Source organism: Pholcus phalangioides, unplaced genomic scaffold (assembly GCF_987345545.1).
Source record: "Pholcus phalangioides strain wild (caught in Gottingen) unplaced genomic scaffold, Ppha-v1.0 ptg000017l_1, whole genome shotgun sequence".
Taxonomy (NCBI): domain Eukaryota; kingdom Metazoa; phylum Arthropoda; class Arachnida; order Araneae; family Pholcidae; genus Pholcus; species Pholcus phalangioides.
The window spans coordinates 63091324-63110795 of record NW_028301610.1 but is presented as its reverse complement, the minus strand read 5'-3'; the positions used below and the strand labels follow the sequence as shown (position 1 = coordinate 63110795).

The 19472-nt window shown below is 36.5% G+C and overlaps 1 protein-coding gene and 1 long non-coding RNA gene across 2 annotated transcripts in view; one reads left to right on the top strand and one right to left on the bottom strand.

Annotated features, from left to right (window-relative positions):
• LOC149074617 (uncharacterized) overlaps window positions 1-19472 on the top strand; it is a 139597-nt gene that overhangs the window by 118082 nt on the left and 2043 nt on the right. The window contains exon 2 of the long non-coding RNA XR_016194486.1: window positions 2280-2308. This is a non-coding gene — a long non-coding RNA (uncharacterized LOC149074617). The remainder of the gene's footprint in view (window positions 1-2279; window positions 2309-19472) is intronic.
• The window catches only part of LOC149074616 (glutamate dehydrogenase, mitochondrial-like), a 103264-nt gene continuing 88716 nt past the window's right edge, over window positions 4925-19472 (bottom strand). The window contains exons 10-11 of the mRNA XM_089246993.1: window positions 12584-12646; window positions 4925-5341 (exon numbers count right to left, since the gene is read on the bottom strand). Coding sequence (XP_089103119.1) covers window positions 5222-5341; window positions 12584-12646 — 183 coding nt within the window. The 3' untranslated portion in view covers window positions 4925-5221. The remainder of the gene's footprint in view (window positions 5342-12583; window positions 12647-19472) is intronic.

The window sequence follows — 19472 nt, the reverse complement described above, 5'->3', positions numbered from 1 at the left end:
TTAATTATTAATCACTTAAATAGACAATTAACTAAATATTAGAAAGGAAAAATTTTAAAGCAGTATTACTTTTATTTTTACATCCTATAGAAAAAAATTATTGATTGAATACATTTTGATTTTAAGTAAAGCTCATAAATTTTCTTATCAACGATTAAGAAAGAGTCCAAAGTTTTTTGTCCACATTTTCCGTAGAAAAAAAAGTATTTAGGATGTTTGCAGTCGCTTTTGCTTCAGACCAATGTAGCTTCTTTGCTCCATCCAGATTTTTTTCACGTGCTGCGATTTTTCCAAATGTTAGAAACTGCAAATTTCAATAAGGGGAATTTCTTGCATATCGCCGACTGATTGGCTTCATCTTCAATACGTTTGATAATTTTTATTTTATCATTGATTGAAAATGCTTTCCTCTTTACAGAATTCACCATTTTTACTGATTTATTTTAAAGATATTGCTGAGATGGCAAAATGTCTGTTTAGTCTGAAGCAGTCACATGGATATAAAGACCGCGGCAGGAGATAGAAATTAAGGGGGACATCAGATGCCTTTAGGTCTGTCCCACTATTGTTCTGATTTTTCAAGGGGTGGTTTGAAAAGAGTGGGGTCTTGAAGTCGACTAGTGGATTCCTAGAAACAATGGGGAGGGTGAAAGAGTGGTATTTGATATGGAAGTTAAGGAATGCTGTCTTTCGGTATCCTGCAAGTAATATGTGTAAGCTTACCTTGAAAAAAAAATCTGCAGAAGGGGCATTTCAGTTCACTATAAGCAGACACTCAATTTCTCAGCAGTTCAACTATAAGCATTTAAAATAACATTAGTTAAATAGGTGTTCAGGACCGAAACATTTCAGGAATAGGTTTTTAGTTGGGACCATTGAAAAAGTTCACTATAGCGAGGTTCGACTGTAGAAATATACTTCTAATACAAAAATTATTCACACTCTTTTCAATGTCGAATAGTTCGTTAACCCTGAATCTTAGGAAAAACTTCCAATTACAAAAAATGTTTCGGAAGCTGTTGAAGTAGAAAAAAGTTACTTCCAAAAGAAAAAAAATTCTTTGTGTGCTTCCATGGTCCTGTAAATAATACATGGTTAAATGTTCTTTGTATTGATGGTATGAAATCTTCAACTTTACACCCAAAATTGACATTGAATTTTGTGAATTTTAAGCAAATTCCTAGTGTTCATCACTCCAGCTCAGCTTTTTAACCCTTTATCTACTGACAGTACTTTAAAAAAAAAAAGTACCACTTTCTTTTCTGACCCCGTAACATCCCTTACATACATCATTGGTACTTCAGAGTATGAAGGCTGTATAACAACTTTACAATTACCAGGGGACAGCACAAAAGTGTGGGACAACTAGTTTTTTGAGTATGACGAAGAAATATATACATAGAAATTCCTTTTCATGGCATTGTAAGCAGTTATTGATATACAACTTTACAAAGACATAATAATAAGGAAATGAGAGAAGGTGAATGCAAAATATTCCCCTATTATTGATCCAAGTTTTGGTTTATGTCAGCATTTTTGTAAAATAATACCTATATATATGTTTCAAATATCAAGTAAATCTGTGCCTGGTACTTAAAAGTACCATCAGTACATGGAAAGGTGTAGATTGTATGTAAACAATGGTGAACTGCAATTCTATTATGATTTAAAAGTAGTTTTTTTCTTCAAACTAGTAAATGCTAAATTTTATAGCTTCCGATGTAGAGTTGGAAGAGTATGCAACCGATTCCACACCAGATCTCGTGTGTTCATCCATGTATCACAGATTTGGTCACTCTCTTAGCACTTCTGATCTCTCATCATTTTTAACATGCTATGCATTTTAGTTCATCATAGAGTTTTATCCGTGTGCATATGCTTATTTTATTGTGTATGTTGTGTTCAGTTTTTTATTTACATTTTTAACCTATTTATAGGTGTCATCTTATGTATTTTCCCCTTTGTTGCATTTCTTGAGTGTAATCATTTTATTGCTTTACTGATATTGCTGCTTTTTCCCACGAGTGATATTATTTTGATTTGAAATCACATGCAGCTTTTTCTTTAATTTATAATTTTACCATATATTGAATTTTATTTGTATGTACATGTGTATTTTATTGGTTGTTATGTGTGTATATATATATAACACATTTATTAGCATGTTTTATGCATTTTCCCCTTTACATATGTTCATGTATCTGATTAATTTAAGTGTTTTTACTGATACCCCTGTTTTTTCTTTCCATTTTCATTGATTGTCTGTATTGTGCACCTAGTGAAGTCAGAGCCTGTTTGCCTTTCACAGGTTTGTATACTAATTAAATGATAAATGAAATCTTGATATAACAATACTCTGGTGACTAAGAGAAAATCCTAAAAAAGAAATTTGTATAGGGATAATCATAATGCACCACAAAATTTTTTTGCTATTCTTGACATATTTTCTAAATCCACATCGTTATTACCATCTATGGTATTCATTCATTACAAAAAAATTACAATTAATAAGTTAATAAAATGCAGTTAGATGTTTCATCCCTGTAAACGTGTTCGTCTCATCACGCTTTTATATACTAGGGAAGACCAGAGGAATATCGTTTTATGGGGTAATTCTGCCATATTATGTAAGCAGCAAACTATAATAGGTAGAGAGGTCACGATAAGTGCTGCACTTTAGTAAGCAACAAGAAAAACTGTCTCTGTATCATGAATGTTCTCTGATTAGAATAGTGTGTTTGTTATTGCAGAAAATATTGTTTTTTTACTGTTTCATTCTAATTTGACACATATAGATCAAGATTACTGGGTATTTGTCAATTTACCACTGTAATTAGTATGTGTACGCATTCAACTAATATTCAGCAATATTTCTGTGTCATAATTATGTGAAAGTGTCTTCACTAGTTGTGAATTTTGATCATCTGCCATATTGTCCCACAGGAGTAATGACACCATTATAACCGAGATAATACCACCATGGTGGCATGACCTTGATTATGTGGCCAGAGGCGTACACGGGGGTGGGGGGCATAGGAGGCTTGTTCCCCCCTTCTTCAAGCTGACAGAGAATTAGAAAACATTTTGAATATTTCTGTAAAAAAATTAAAAAATACCTTTTATGTAGTATTTCAAAAAATTTCTGTTCATTTAAATGCTTTTTAGAAGGGTGATATTCAAAGTTTTTCAGTAAAATTTTTTTGTTTCCTTCCCCCCCCCCCCAAGCCTTTTGTGCTCCCTCCAAAGGTTGATCCTGCATAAGGGGCCGTTCAAGTATTACGTCATCATCGATAGGGGGGAGGGGGTTTTCGATTTGCTGACGGGGGGAGGGGGGTTTGGATAATGCTTACGTCATCAACCACCCTTTATTAAAATATGAGTTGGGATTCAGAGGGGCAGAGCTGATGACAAAATTTTGCTGACAAGGGGGGGGGGGGGGAGGGGGTCAAAAATGGCTAAAAATTTGCTTACGTAATACACCCCTGGGTGTGGCAGGATTACCAGGGTAATCGCACCACTGTGTAAATGTTTTGAAAATTCTATTTATGCAATGCGTAAATAATGGGACTAGTTAGTTTTGAAGTGTTGTTACTTTACATTAGAGAAATAAATTTTTTTCTTAAGGTGGCGCGATTCCCTGGTTTCCCCCACAAAGTATTTCCGAACAAATATATAAAACAAAAACTATTTTTTTCCTTGCAGTAAAATGAATAAACATCCATGCAACTGTATTATTCAACATATTTCAATTCATATTTTCTATTTTTATTGTAAGCATATTGCTGATAGTACTTCAAAGTACCAAGTTAATTCTTTGTGTACAAAATTTTTGAAAATTTTTTTTGCTTTTAGGCTTTACTTAGATTTAAAATCACCTACCAAAAAAATTTACATGATAATTATTTCATTTTTTCGTAATGGGCTATATTTTTATATCTAACACAACCATGATACTTTTCTTGAAATTGCATTTATTAGCATAATGAATGAGAGTTATTAGGGTGCACCTAATGAATAATTCGAATTACTCAAATTTATTCATCGCTTACATAATTTTGTATGTGACCAATATTTTTTAGAAAAAATGTGCTTCAACTTTGATTAACTATATTTCAGTTAGTTTTGGCCAACAATAATGGATGATTTGTGTGTTTCACATGCTAGTGCCAGAAGAATATTTTGAAGGACCATATAAAAAATAAAATTTATTTTGACTTAACTGGACATGATTTTGTAAGCTTATTTAACATTCAAAACATTTTTCTTTAGTTGGAAGTTTCTTCTTAAACTAATAATTAAGGAATTGACTCTTTGGCAATGATAAGAAATGACATCTTGGATATCTTTTGTGCTGCAAAAAAGTATGAAAAATTCAGTGGAATGAAATGATTTTCCTTTGGAAAATATTGTTAAATTTCAAAAGGAAATCATTTTGAAATGTCAGCTTGATAAAAATTGCATGATATTTGATAAAAATATGAAATTAAGTTAATCAAACATAGAAAGAATAATTGTTTTTGTTTCATATTTTTGTATATTTTGAAAATTCAATTATTTACGGTATTACACATTGATTATAGAGAAATAACTATAAAAATGATCCCCCCCAACCAAAATATGTTATCAAGGCATTCCTGAGTCAGATCATAAGAAAAGAAGTATTCTGATGGTCATTTCTTAAGAACATAATACATTCATAGAAATACTGAGATTTTAAAGCAAACTTTAGAGGTTTGTATATAAACTAAACCACTGAAGATTTTGCTATTCATAAAACAATATTTAACACATCCCTGTTGATGCTCATTTAAGAGCTAGATACAAAGCACATATATGTATATATAAATTAGCTTTACCTACTCACAATGAAAATATTGGTGCATATAAAGAAAAAAATACAATAAAGAACACAATACATATCAGATCTTCTGAGCTTTTTTTTGTATAAATTTCTAACAGAATCTAGTTGGTGCATAACAAAAAATTAAAAAGAAAGAAAACTACAAAAAAAGACACCAATAAATAAGAAAATTAACATGTAAAAAATAAATAAATACAAAAATATGGGAAAAAAACATTGATATAAGACATCAACAAAGCAACAAACACTTTTTTAAACATATATGAGCCTCTTCTATGTATATCTCATCTAGATAACAGTTCAGGGAATGAAAAAATTGGAAGAATGGTACATAAAATCAACTACTGCATATAAAAAAACCTATGTAAAAGTAAGACCCGCTCCTCTATATGTCAAATATATTTTCTCTATGGAGTTAACATAGGCAGCAGTTCGAAGATCTAAGCCAAGATTGAACTTTACAGCTGTACGCATAATTGCCTGAAAATGTACAAGTGATCAAATCAGTGAATTGATTAAAAGAAAAAACTCACAGATCAATAATTTCATTTCACAGATGAGAACACTTATGAAATAACATATCAAAGAATGTATAATGAATAAAAGTTTTTATTCATTTTTCCAATTTTCTGAGTGATATGTCCAGGGCAGTTGTTAGTGTTAATTACAAACACATCCATGCCCAAACTAGTACTCAAACTCTCACATGTACAACCAAAGACAAACACTCCAACCACAAGACTGCAAACTGGAATTTGGGGAATTATCAAGCAAGTGAAGAAATCAAATATAATGAGAGATGAAAGGTGATACCAATCAGTAACATCTGACCTAGCATCATGCGATATGCGTTCAAATACTATTAAAACAAACTCAAAGAAAGCAAATGTTTTATTACTACCAGAATTCATTTTAAACAATAAAATAGTAATTTAGTTATGAAAAAAAGATTTGAGAGATTTATAGTAAAGCAACCATGGCCAACATTTTCCTAATCCATGTCAAAATTCTTATGCATATCTCCCTGCAACATGAAAATTAATGAGTGTCACTAATTTGTTATCATTGCTCTCATTTACAGTAACCAAATTCTCCCCCCTTCCATCTAAACAGGATTCCCCATCATTTGAAAGGAATCACTGAGTGTCCCGAAAAAATTTCAATTGTATTTGAAAAATATGTACTTTTACTTCAAAGTTGTTTTTTTAGATAATTGAATATGGTCACAAATGAGGACAAACTTGAGCAAATGAAAAACAAAATTTTATGATGACAGAAGGGCACAATTATTGTATACAAAATATATAATGACATGTCCTGATTCACTGACTGATTCATCATTGCCGAGCCAAAATCACTGAAGTTATGAATATGAAATTAGGTCAGTAGTTTCATTTCATCAAGATCCACTAAGAAAGGGTTTTTGAAATTTGACGACTAAGGGGGTGCAAAGGTGACAGAGAAATCACGCCGAGCCAAAACTGCTGGAGCAATACTTATGAAATTTAGTCAGTAGTTTTATTCCATGACGTAAAGACTCATTAAAAAGGGGTTTCCCAAAATTCAACTCCTAAAGCCCCGTTTACATGTGCAAGATTGGGGGAGTAGCTTTGATGATTATTACCTGCACTGCAACTTTTTTCTTCATGGGGGGGGGGGGGGGAAGGTGGGACGGAGATCCGTCAAAAGAGTTCCATTTTTGTTGCAGAATAATGGTGGGTGACTTCGACCTCCCCTCCCATAATTCTTTGTGCCACGAAAATTGCTGTTAGCTTCTTCGTCAGCCATCTTGAGCCAACCACCCGTTCAACCCACGTGACCAGTGATGACATCCGAAAAGTAGGGGGAATACCGGCATAAACTAAATGGCATGTAAACAGGTTGTAGTGAAAATTCCTGTTACTGGGAACTTCCCAACACGTGTAAACAGGGCTTAAGAAGGTCACTAAGGTGGTTGCAAAAGTTATACAGAGAAATTAAATCATGCCGAGCCGAAAAAAAGATGACAAAGACTCACTAAGCAGGAGTTTTTCCAAAATTCAACACCTAAGCGGATCTAAAGGTTATACAGAGAAATCATGCGAAGCCGAAACGGCTGGAGCTATCTATATTTATGAAATTTTTAGTCAGTAGTTTCATTTCATGATATAAAGACTCACTAAGAGGTTTTTTTTTAATTCGGTTCCTAAAGTGTTCATGAGGGGCCTCAAAGGTTATACGGGGTAATCATCGCTGAGCTGAAGCTATAAATATGAAATTTTGTCAGTTTTATTTTATAATGTTGAAACTTACTAACGATGGATTTTTCAAAATTCATACTGTAAGGAGGACATGGAGGGGGGTCAAAAGTTAGATGGAGCAATCATCGCTGAGCCCTAACCACTGGAAGCTATAAATATGAAAAATTTGGTCAGTATTATATTTTATAATAATACAGGGTGTTCTGTTAATGGACCAACAAACTCAGAGGGTTGTTAATAGGCATCAAAAAGAACAAAAATTGCAATGAAATATGGTTTCGCAAACCACGTTGAGAGGGTGAAAAACGCATGCAGGCTTTGAGTCCAGAGAAGAAAGATGGATGTCAGTTGATCGCTGAATGTATTCGTGGTTCACTCATCATATCTGATGTAAGCAATATCGCGAAACACATGCACTGGGGTAGGGTCACGTGCTGCGGGCAACGTAAATTAGCGCTATTGCAGTAGTAAGCACATGTAGCAGTTAGTTGTCTGTTTCAATGAGTATCATGATGGCTGACAACACGAACGAGGAATATGCTGATACGCATCTGATTTACGGTCAAGTAGATGACAATGGGTGCTTAGCACAGCAGATGTACCAACAGCAATATCTGATGAGGCGTCCCCACCATAGTACCTTCGCAGCAATTGATCGACTACTACGGAAGATAGGGACCTTCCACCCAGCACGGCATGAGAGAGAGGTGCAGGGAGACCACAGAATGTATGCATGTTTTGCACAATGTACGCCTGTAGACACACCGGAGGATGTAATAATGCAGTTTGTCATTGCCGCAGAAGAAACCAAAAGCATACCTGGTACCTTCGAGAGTGTCCGGGAATCATTTTAAGTCATTGTAGACTGTGCAATGATGTCAGCAGCAGTCACTTCCAGCAACTCTTGTAATAATTAATCAAATACATCTTTTTGTAGTTATTATTGTACTTTTTGTTGTTCCAGCGTGACGTCGAAACCTGCATGCACTTTTCGAGATTCACACCCTCTCAACATGGTTTGTGACACCATGTGCCATTGCAATTTTTGTTCCTCTTGTTGTCTACTAACAACCCTCTGAGTTTGTCTGTCTATTAAAAGAACACCCTGTATAGAGGCTCGCCAAGACGGGATTTCTGGAAATGCAACACCCAAGTGGTTCAAGAGGGATTCAGATGTTATTGGAAGGAATCATCAAATTTTCATATTACCAAATCCACAAGAGTGAAGCCGCAGGTAACAGCTAGTTGTATACAGAATAAGATTTATAAAAATTTAATATTTATTATTTAGTACAAATTTCTGCTTGAAACATAGTTAAAACTTTAACTTTTCTTTTTATTTGCTTAATTCCTAATACAGTAAAACCTTTGAAATCCGGACTCATTGAGACGTAGGTGATTTTATACAAGGTAATTTTCCGGATTATGGATTATGCCTCTTTGAGCACTTTGATTCATATTCTCCTTCGAAAGAAAATTAATGAACCATGGGGTGAACATAGGGGGATAGGTAACAGGCACATGACATTTTACTTGGGAACTATTAATTCTAGAGGCATACTCTTTTCTCGTTCTCAATGGGAGGGGAGGGGGGGCAAGTTTCTCGTGTCCTAAACTTCCTAATCCTAGAATTGTCAGGCATTATTTGATTCTATATGGATTCAACAGGATGAAAGTCCCCCCTCTCAAAATCATTTGATTTCCTGTGTTACTTGGTCATTTTGCTTCTCAGATTCAACAGCTTTGCATTATGTGGCCTCTGGCATTGACTGAAGCAGAGTTTTTGTACATTGTTTGCTGAGTATTTACCAATCGAAGACCTTTGTAAGCTGTAAAATACATGCTGTATGTTAAAATGCATCTCTCTCTCTCTCTCTCTTTCTCATCCTCACAGACAAAATCATGATGGCCTTAGAAAATCTTTGTGTGACTGACCTTTCCTGTATTTGGTGAAAATTTTTTGAATTTACCTGATAAGATGTGGTAATGATGAAATAGTCGCCACGTTTAAATTTATCTGTGTTATTAAAAGAGCAATTATTCACATTTGCAATGTAATGAAATAAAAAAGAATAGGAGAAAAAGCTTTTTATCATGAATCATAATTGATTTACACAAATTTATGTAATTTTTAGCCTCAACGGTAAGAGTATTTTATACTTTCTTCATAGAAAATGCTGACAACCATGTGATGGACAAGACACACACTCCTAAACTCATTAACACACCATTTCGCTTTTTTTCTTGCATAAGGATATAAGGTTCTGGCATTGCTGCCATGTGATATAGGCCTTATACATAACATAAAAATAGTGTACTGCATATAATATATATATGTGTGTGTGTGTAAGATGTATTTAGATTATGTATAAGTAAGATATATATAAGATATATAGACCCCTCCCTCACCCAGAAAGAAATGTTCTATCTTTACTTAGTATATGTACACACATGCATATTCTTTCACTAACTTAAATTAGACAAAGAAAAGGAAAAAAATGTTTGCAACTGAAGGATGTGAGATACATTCCACTCAGATGAGTGTGAACAGAAATTTGGTTTCCGACTTGTTATGTGTTAAATTCATGTGAGCGCTGTATGTAGAACATGATAATGTGTGCCATATGATATCAAAGCCATTTTGATAATGATTGAAAAAATGTGTATGTACAGTGATTGCACACTTACACAAATTCTCACTACAAGATTATTTTCTGCACTCCTGGTCAAAGATATAGGCAAATAATGCTATTCACTTATATGCCTCTCTCACTTATGCATCTTTTTTTCTTGTTCCCTTGCCCAGACACATAAGTAAGATCACTGTCTATTCAAGGAATAAATTTCGAAATTTCCTTATCCACAGGAAATTGTGGTGGTACATAAAGTCAGCTATATAAGAAAAAGTATTTTTTTAATATTAAAAAACTGGATGAAATTTTCAGTTTAAAAAAAATGCATTTAATTTTCACTGATGTTTTGTAACCTCATGTTTGGAAAAATATTGTACCTCTTATTATTTCATTAAGTTTTCACAATCTATTTTCACTCCCCACCCCCATAAAAATTTTTGAATAAATGGTACAAACCTGTATATAAATGTGAGATATATACCTTTTTTTTTCATTTCAGTGGGAATTTTTTCTCTTGCAGGCAAAAATAACAGTGTGGGCATAGGGAAAAAAATTTATGGTATTTATTGCATGTAACATTATGTTATGTGCAAACATATGTTTTCAATTTTTCCTTGTGATATTCTTTGTTGTTGCTTCATTGCTTATCACCAAAGTAGGTTAATGCCATATGTTTTAATACATAAGAACATGATATATGATCTACATATCAATAATATAGACAATTTTTCTGAGCAACATCAAAAATCACTTCATTGACTTACAAATGGGTTTTGCTATAATCATATCAAAGTTTCCACCTATTTTACTTATGTCGGGGTATTTGAAACGGCATGGGTTGTTTGAAATTTAGGGAATGACTGATAAGTTTAAATTTATTTGTGGCGACCGAGTGTACTCAATATCGCATCCACATTGGGCCATCTGTGATGCAAGAACTACACTGAATTTAAAAACTAATTCTGTATAACAAACAAAAAAAAAATCAAATTTTATTAGGATCACCAGATTTTCATCTCCATCAAACTCGTATTGAGCTTTTAGTCCCTCACCTTCCGGGAAGACAGTTGGCATTTTTTGTCAAGCAATCCCTATTGCTCTGAAGAATTTTTACTGTGTTGATTTGCAATTACAACCTTCCAGCTTGAAAAATTATTCATTGGCTGACCATTCCAAAGCAGAGCTGTTACAAAATATCCCATCAAAAGTGTTACTTCCCCCCCCCCCCCCATGTTTACAAAGTTTAAAGTGTCAACAGCAGTGGAATTAGTCTTTCACCAATACCTCACACTATACACTGAAAAGCCAAAAAAACTGGTACACCTGCCTAATATTGTATAGGGCGCCCGCAGAAGTGCCGCAACACGACGTGGCATGGACACGACTAATGTCTGAAGTAGTGCTGGAGGTAATTGATACCATGAATCCTGCAGGGCTGTCCATAAATCCGTACGAGTAAGAGGGGCTGGAAATCTCTTCTGAACAGCACGTTGCAAGGCATCCCAGATATGTTCAATAATGTTCATGTCTGGGGATTTAGGTGGCCAGCGGAAGTGTCTAAAGTCAGAAGAATGTTCCTGGAGCCACTTTGTAGCAATTCTGGATGTGTGGGGTGTCGCATTGTCCTGCTGAAATTGTCAAAGTCTGTCGGAATGCACAATGGACATGAATGGGTGCAGGTGATCAGACAGGTTGCTTATGTACCTGTCACCTGTCAGAGTCGTATCAGGGGTCCCATATCACACCAACTGCACACGCCCCATACCATCACAGAGCCTCCACCAGCTTGAACAGTCCCCTGTTGACATGTAGGGTCCATGGATTCATGATGTTGTCTCCATACCCGTGCACGTCCATCAGCTCGAAGCAATTGGAACCAAGACTCGTCAGACCAGGCAACGTGTTTCCAGTCCTCAACAGTCCAATGTCTGTGTTGTCGGGCCCAGGCGAGGCATAAAGCTTTGTGTCATGCAGTCATCAAGGGTACACGAGTGGGCCTTCGGCTCTGAAAGCCCATATCGATGATGTGTCGTTGAATGGTTTGCACGCTGACACGTGTTGATGGCCCAGCATTGAAATCTGCAGCAATTTGCGGAAGGGTTGCACGTCTGTCACGTTTAATGATTCTCGTCAGTCGTCCCGTTCTTGCATGATCTTTTTCCGGCCGCAGCGATGTCGTAGATTTAATTTTCTACCGGATTCTCGATATTCACGGTACACTCGTGAAATGGTCGTACGTGAAAATCCAAATTTCATCGCTACCTCGGAGATGCTATGTTCCATCTCTCGTGCGCCGACTATAACACCACGTTCAAACTCACTTAAATCTCAATAATCTGCCATTGTAGCAGCAGTAACCGATCTAACAACTATGCCAGGCAGTTGTTGTGTTATATAGGCATTGCCGACCGCAGCGCCATACTCTGATTGGTTCCATATCTCTTTATTTGCATACGCATGCCTGTACCAGTTTTTTTGGCTCTTCAGTTTAATAAGAACTATCTACTAACACTTGCACTAGACACTCAAACTTGACAACACACATGCTGTTTATCTCTCTGCAATTCAAGTATGTTAACCTTTTCTCACAATCACTAATTATATTTAGTTAATTTTTTTTAATGTTTACACACATCTTATTCAACAATTGATATGTAGAGTATATGTAGTACATTATAAAATTGAACTGTAAAAAATTACTTGGGGTTGAAATGCACATGCCTCCAAGAGTGTTTGGTTGCATTAATTTGATCTAGGATGCACTCTCACCAAATATTCATTCTAATACATATTTATAAATTACAATATCTGTTGGAAGCATATATCACTGAAGAAAATGCATTTCTCACCCGAGCAGATCTTTCCATAGTGTAGTCCAATCCTGAATGTACTATGTCTTTCTCAGAAGCACCCTTAAAGAGTTAAAAAGGATTTTATAAATTAATTCCTGTGGTTATTATAAATTATACATACAATATAAACTGCAATTTATGTATAAAGGAATCCTTTCCAAGTCTACAACAAGAAGTAGGCAAAGATATATCCACTTCATAATAGAGAAATCTATAAAAAATTCCCTGAAAGAGATACTAAATCGAGCTTTATTGGTATATTTCAAAATCAATATAAGCTCATTTTTAATGGCCGGATAAAGACATCTGTGCTCCAGCTAGAATTCACATGCAGGGTATGAAAAAATCATGATTTTCTTTTTAAAAAAAATAAGATTTTTATTAAAACTAACCGAATGCTCATTAATTAAAACAAATCTAATTAATCATTAAGAATGCATATTTTCATATCACCTAATTGCTTTTTTCTCCTAATCACTCAAATTTAATTAAGCATTAATTAACAAACTACAAACAAAAAATATGAACACCAAAAATCTGTGTTTATGTAATATAAAAGGTCATTGAACCCAAATTAACTTCATGGATTAACATTTTTCTTATAGAGAAATGCTTTTATTCATGAGGCCTTTCCCCCATTAAAGTGAATGTGTGGTGGCAACTCAGTATCACACATATGGTGCAGACATCTCAATTCACTGGATGTACAACCAAAGGGTCATTCAGCATCAGCTAAACAAAACAAATTCTATTGACAAGATTGTTTCTTGCACAATTAATGTTTCTGACTTGCATAGTGTTTTTTAATAGTTTACACATTTTTATTCTTTCACAGATATTAGTTTTGGTAAAAAACGAGCAAACTCAAAATATTAATGTAAAAAGTGAAAAAGTCGAACAATATTTATGTTGGTACTACATCTATTATTTTGAATCAACAATTAGGACATAAAATTCAAGGCTTTATAAAAAAATAATTATTCTGTTTTTTAATCAGGGGAACCCTAGTGCCCTGTTGCAATGCATTGAAAATACTCAGTGCAGTTTAGCTATGTGCTAAGTTCAACTTCCTACATTTCTCTATAAATCTAGAAATAGAGCAGCTTTCTTTCTGCACTGTATCTAGGGATTATGTTCAAGTCTGTATTTACCCTAAAAAGATCTTCTATACTTCTTTTAAGCACAAACTTTACCATGTATCAGTAACATGCATGCCATACTAGGTTACTTTTACTTCAATATCATTGAAGTTATGTAGAGAAAAAACAAAATTTATATTTTGTGATTTAAATCAATGAGTTTTTAAAAAAAATCAAGTGATTTAAACCGGGATTTTAATCATGATTTAAATTAAGCTGATTTATATCTGCATACTCTGTTCCCATACAGGTCTTTTAAGCTGATGGCTGGTGTGCTAATAACTCAACTACCAATACGCATTCAGCATACTTTTTACACTGCTGGCCACCCAAATTGCAACACCAAGAAAGACAAGAGATATCGCAACAATATTTATTTTGCAGATAACATGTTGACCAAGCATCAAATGATTAAATTTATAGACTTCTGTGAAGTGTGGTTCCTGCCAAAATCAGTAGCCAGAGTAGCCGCCATTGTTGGAGATCACCGTGTAACGTTCTTGATCGTTACCTCCCGGTTCTTTAATATTTTTTCCCCCAGTAAACATTGAGTGGATGACAACAATGGAATAGACAAAGTTTAGATAGAACTATAACATTTATTCAATTATATTGTTAAACCATTAATCAGCGTAATCACTATTATCACAGGCCCTTTTATATGTTAAACTATTAATTAACGTTTTATCACAATTATCACAGTTAGTCTTTTCTCTCACTGTCACAATGAAACAAAAATATGAATCGATCTCACCGCCGTTGTCCAGGTTTTCACGTCTTATCACATCGTCCGGTAGATACTCCCAGGTGTCTGCCACACAGCCAAAGACTCGTCGTCACCAGCTTCAGACGACTTTGGTGTAAACACACGTTGAGATGAAAGCTCAGCCACTGCACATGGAACTGGAGATGAAAGTCCACGGGTGGCCGGTCTGGCCACTAACCGATCACTGGATCACGACGACATTGAAACCTTACGTGCGATGAGACGGGATAAGTGCCAAGGCACACTTCTATTATTGTAACTTCATCGTTACTTATGAGACGATCTGGCTCACACCATGACAGGGCGTGACGCCTTACTGATTAAGTCGGTCGTTAGTCGTAGGTGAGGAAGTAGGTAGGTAGAGCGAGTGTCAGCACATCTCTAGCTGGCTTTTATATAGTAGCAATCACAACATTAGCTTGTATCTGATTTACATAACTTCATGAGAAAAGGAAATACTGTAAGCATTATAATATTAAATCTGGCATCCAAACATATCAAATTGGAGATCTGGCCAGGATCCACAACTTTTAGGCCTATTGCACATTGTAAAAACTCATGACATTATAAACCGTGAGATGGTCCTAGGAACCACCGACGGCATGGAGGTAAAATATATTACATATTTATATAACACTTTGCTGAACATTTATATTATATTGCACTAATATATTACACAATTAAAATAGAGTTTGACGATGACGACTCGACGTGGCCTCCACCGACGAACCACGGGAACCCCCAGAGGGAAAGAGAAGGTAACCAGACGAGCTATTGGGATCTCTGACATAGATGTAAAGCGGAATTTATATGGGACGTTGGTAGCCCGACCTCTGGCCCCGTTCTCGCCCGACGGCTAGGAGACCCCACCTCCGGACCGTCAGACTAAGCGAACTAACTGACCCGAACCGGATTGTCAGCGGAAGCCTCGGGTGGTTTCCGGTAACCAACGAACCCTGGGGCCTAAACAAGATTAATTGAACAACAGGATTGTAAGAGATCCCAGGTCGTCATGTTACAACCGCTGCCACACGCCTCGGCATTGATTCAAAGAGACTTTGGATGTGTTCTTGGGGTACAGCAGACCAAGCAGCTTCCACGCGTTGCCAAAGTTGATCTGGTGTGGCAGCTGGGGATGTAATCTGGGTCAATCGTTGAGCAACCATGGACAACGTGTTTTCTATCGGCGAAAGATCCGGAGAGCGAGCTGGCCAGGGAAGCAATTCAATCTGGCGATTGACGAAGAACCTTTGGACAATGCGTGCCACGTGTGGTCGCGCATTATCCTGTTGAAATATGGCTGTGGGCAAGCCCTGAAGGTAAGGAAGAACAACTGGCTCCAACACCTCGGAGATGTAGCGCTGGCTTTTTAAAGTACTGGCAATGCATACTAGAGGAGTGCGAGAGTGATATCCAATACCGCCCCATACCATAATACCCGGTGCAGGACCAGTGTGGCGGTGCATAACGCAGCTGTTCAGCATCCTCTCTGCACGGTGTCTCCAGACTCGAATCCGACAATCTTGGTGTTGCAGACAGAAGCGTGACTCGTCAGTAAAGACAATTTCATTCCATTGTGCCGTCCACATCCTTCTTTCATCGCACCATTGGCGGCGGAGACGTCTGTGGTTCTGAGTCAAGGGTAGACGAATGCAATGGACGTCTTGCGGACAGACCACTCTGCTGTAAATGGCGTCGAATGGTACGCGCAGACACTGGATGATGCGGTACAGACTGAATGTGCTGTGCTATGGTTCGTGATGTGGCTGAGCGATCCATCACTGCCATACGCACAATACGCCTGTCATCACGTGAAGTGGTGCACTGAGGTGGATGCGATCGAACACGTCGGTCCGTCGTACCCTCCTGCATCCAACGATCACATATCCGCATTACAGTTGTTTGGTTTCGTCCAACACGACTACCGATTTCCCTGAAAGATAATCCACAATCTCGGTAGGCCACTATCCTTCCTCTGTCGAACTCGGATACTTGATCAAAAGATGATCGCTTTTTTCTACGAGGCATAATTGATCGTGTTTTTGAAAAAACCACAAGAAAAACACAATTGCCGTACTTCAAATCGTCGAAATCTCCAAGCCTTAAATAGCGCTTTGAAGTGGCGCCACAGGCGCGCGTGATGTGCGTCTGCGCTGAAATTCTAATCATTTGCATATCTCACCTCCGCTAATGCTTGTTGTAAATTTCATATTATTTGCATGCTTCCTTCAGGGTGTTGCATTTACGGTGGCCAGCAGTGTATTTGCCATTTGACTTGAGAATTTACAACCAACATTATAAAAACATAGGGTCTGATTTTCCCATGGAAAAATATGTGCATTTGCCTAAGATTCCATAATTTAGGTGCTCAAAAACTCAAAATATAATAAGTTATATATAGTTAATAGTGATTATATATTCAAAATATATAATCACTATAACTAAGTAACTACTCTTATTTTCAAAAATTGTTTCTGAAGTTTGGGTGCTATTCTCACAATGCAAAAGGTGATCATTATGCACAAAAAAAGTTAAGAGACTCTGCTATAAGCAATTCTGTTGGTTTGGCATATGCTATTGATATAATGTGACCAACTTGTATTGACTATATATAAAAATGCAAAGGCAAAAAACAACACAATAAGGGAACCGTCCAACGAAGTGACTGAAAGAATAATGCGCATAAAAAATATGGATGTCAAATATATCTAAAATACAGCAACTCAAAACATGAGCAATTATGACAAAAAGTAATAATTATGAAAAATATAACACTTCTCAAAAAAATTAATTATGCCCATCTTATTTTAAGTATGTATAACTTCTCAATTCATATAGATAAAACTAGTTGTTACCCGTGGCTTCCCTTGCCTGGATTACGTAATCTGAAAATTGATTGCCGATGATTCCTTCCAATAATATTTGAATCCCTCATGACCCCTTTGGGTGTTGCAATTCCAGAAATCCCACCTTGGCGAGTCTATATTATAAAATATAATACTGACAAAATTTTATATTTATAGCTTCCAGCAGTTTGGGTTCAGCGATGATTGCCCCATATTAACTTATGAACCCCCCCCCCCATGTCCTCCTCACGGTATGAATTTTGAAAAATCCCTCGTTAGTGAGTTTGATTACAAAATAAAAATACTGACCAAATTTCATATTTATAGCTTTGGCAATTTCAGCTCAGCGATGATTGTCTTTTAACCTTTGAGTCCCTCTCATGACCCCTTTGGGGGCAGAATTTTGAAAAAACCCTCTTAGTTAGTCTTTTCATCATGAAATAAAACTACTGACCAAATTTCATAAATATACATAGCTCTAGCAGTTTCGGCTCAACACGATATTTCTCTGTATAACCTCAGAACCCCCTTATGGGTCGAATTTTGGGAAACCCCTTATTAGTGAATCTTTACATCAGGAAATAAAACTACTGACCAAATTTCATAAATACAGCTTCAGCCGCATGGGCTTGGTGATGATGAATCAGTCAGGACATGTTATGCATATACAGATAGCAATGATGGATTGGTCAGAACATGTTAAGCCAAAACCACTGAAGCGATGAATATCAAATTTGGTCAATAGTTTTGTTTTGTGCCATAGACTCACTAAGAAGGGTTTTCAAAATTCAACCCCTAAGGGGGTCATGGGGGTTCAAAGGTAACATAGTTAAATCACGCCAAGCCAAAACCGCTGAAATTCCTGAAATTTTGGTTGTAGTTTTGTTTCATGATGTGAACACTAACTAAGGGATTTTTGAAATTCAAACTCTATGGGAGGTCATACAAAGGTTCAAAGCTAGCATAGATGAATCACGCCAAAGCGAAACCGCTGAATCTATAGTCATGATATTTGCTGAGAAGCTTTATTTCATGACGTAAAGACCAAGTAAGAAGAGGATTATCGGAATTTCGACCCCTTAGAGGTTCATATGGGGAGTTCAGGTAATATAGAGAAATCATGCAGAGCCGAAACTGCTGAAATTTATGAAATTCAGTCTCTCAGAAGATTGTATTCCATGACGTAGAAACTAACTAAGACAGGTTTTTTCGAAATTCAATCCCTAAGGGTGGAGGAGTCATAATGGGGTTCAAAGCTAACAGAGATATCATGCCGAGTCAAAACCACTGAAGCTATCATGTAATTCGTTGGACCCCTAAAGGTGTCATTAGGGGGGAGAGATTCAGAGGTAATGTAGAAATCACACTGAGCCGAAACCTGAAATGGAATTTGGTCAGCAGTTTTATTTCATGACGTAAAGATCAACTAAGAAGGGATTTTCCAGAATTTGACACCTGGGGGGGGGGGGGGGTCATAATGGGGTTCAAAGGTCACAGAGAAATCACGGCGAGCCAAAATTGCTAAAGCTATGTTCATGAAATTGTAACATGAGAGGCCCGCCAGTTGCTGATATTACGATGGGAAGACACACAGATTGCTGGCAGGAACTTGTAACATTACCATTTAGGCCCCCCGTGGAAATCGTCCTTATTCTAGTCATTTTTAATAGATTTTAATTTGTTTTACCTTTTTGTCTCCTGGTTCGATCGGCAGGATTGTGTGTCCGCTGATCGGCCACCGTCTTTGTTATATTTGGTTGCCAGATTCTGCGTTATATTTTTTACAATATTTCCTTTTCTCTCATGAAGTTATGTAAATTGGACGCAAGCTCAATACAGCACCTTCGATCTTGTGATTGGCTCTTTCATGAAGCATTGTGGGAACGCTCCCGTATAAAAACCAGATAGAGATCTGCACGAACTACTACTTCTTCCGACTAACTTCCTGTCTTCATTACTAAGGCATCACGCCCTGTTGAGGTGTGAGTCAGATCGTCTCTCAGTTAAAACAATGTGTTAAACTTGGAAAGGTGCCTTTGGCATCACACCCGTCTCATCGCTTGACTTCGTGTGATAGTCCAACCTGGTCATGATCCCGTCGCCTATGGATTGATTGGTGACCATGCAACGTCCCT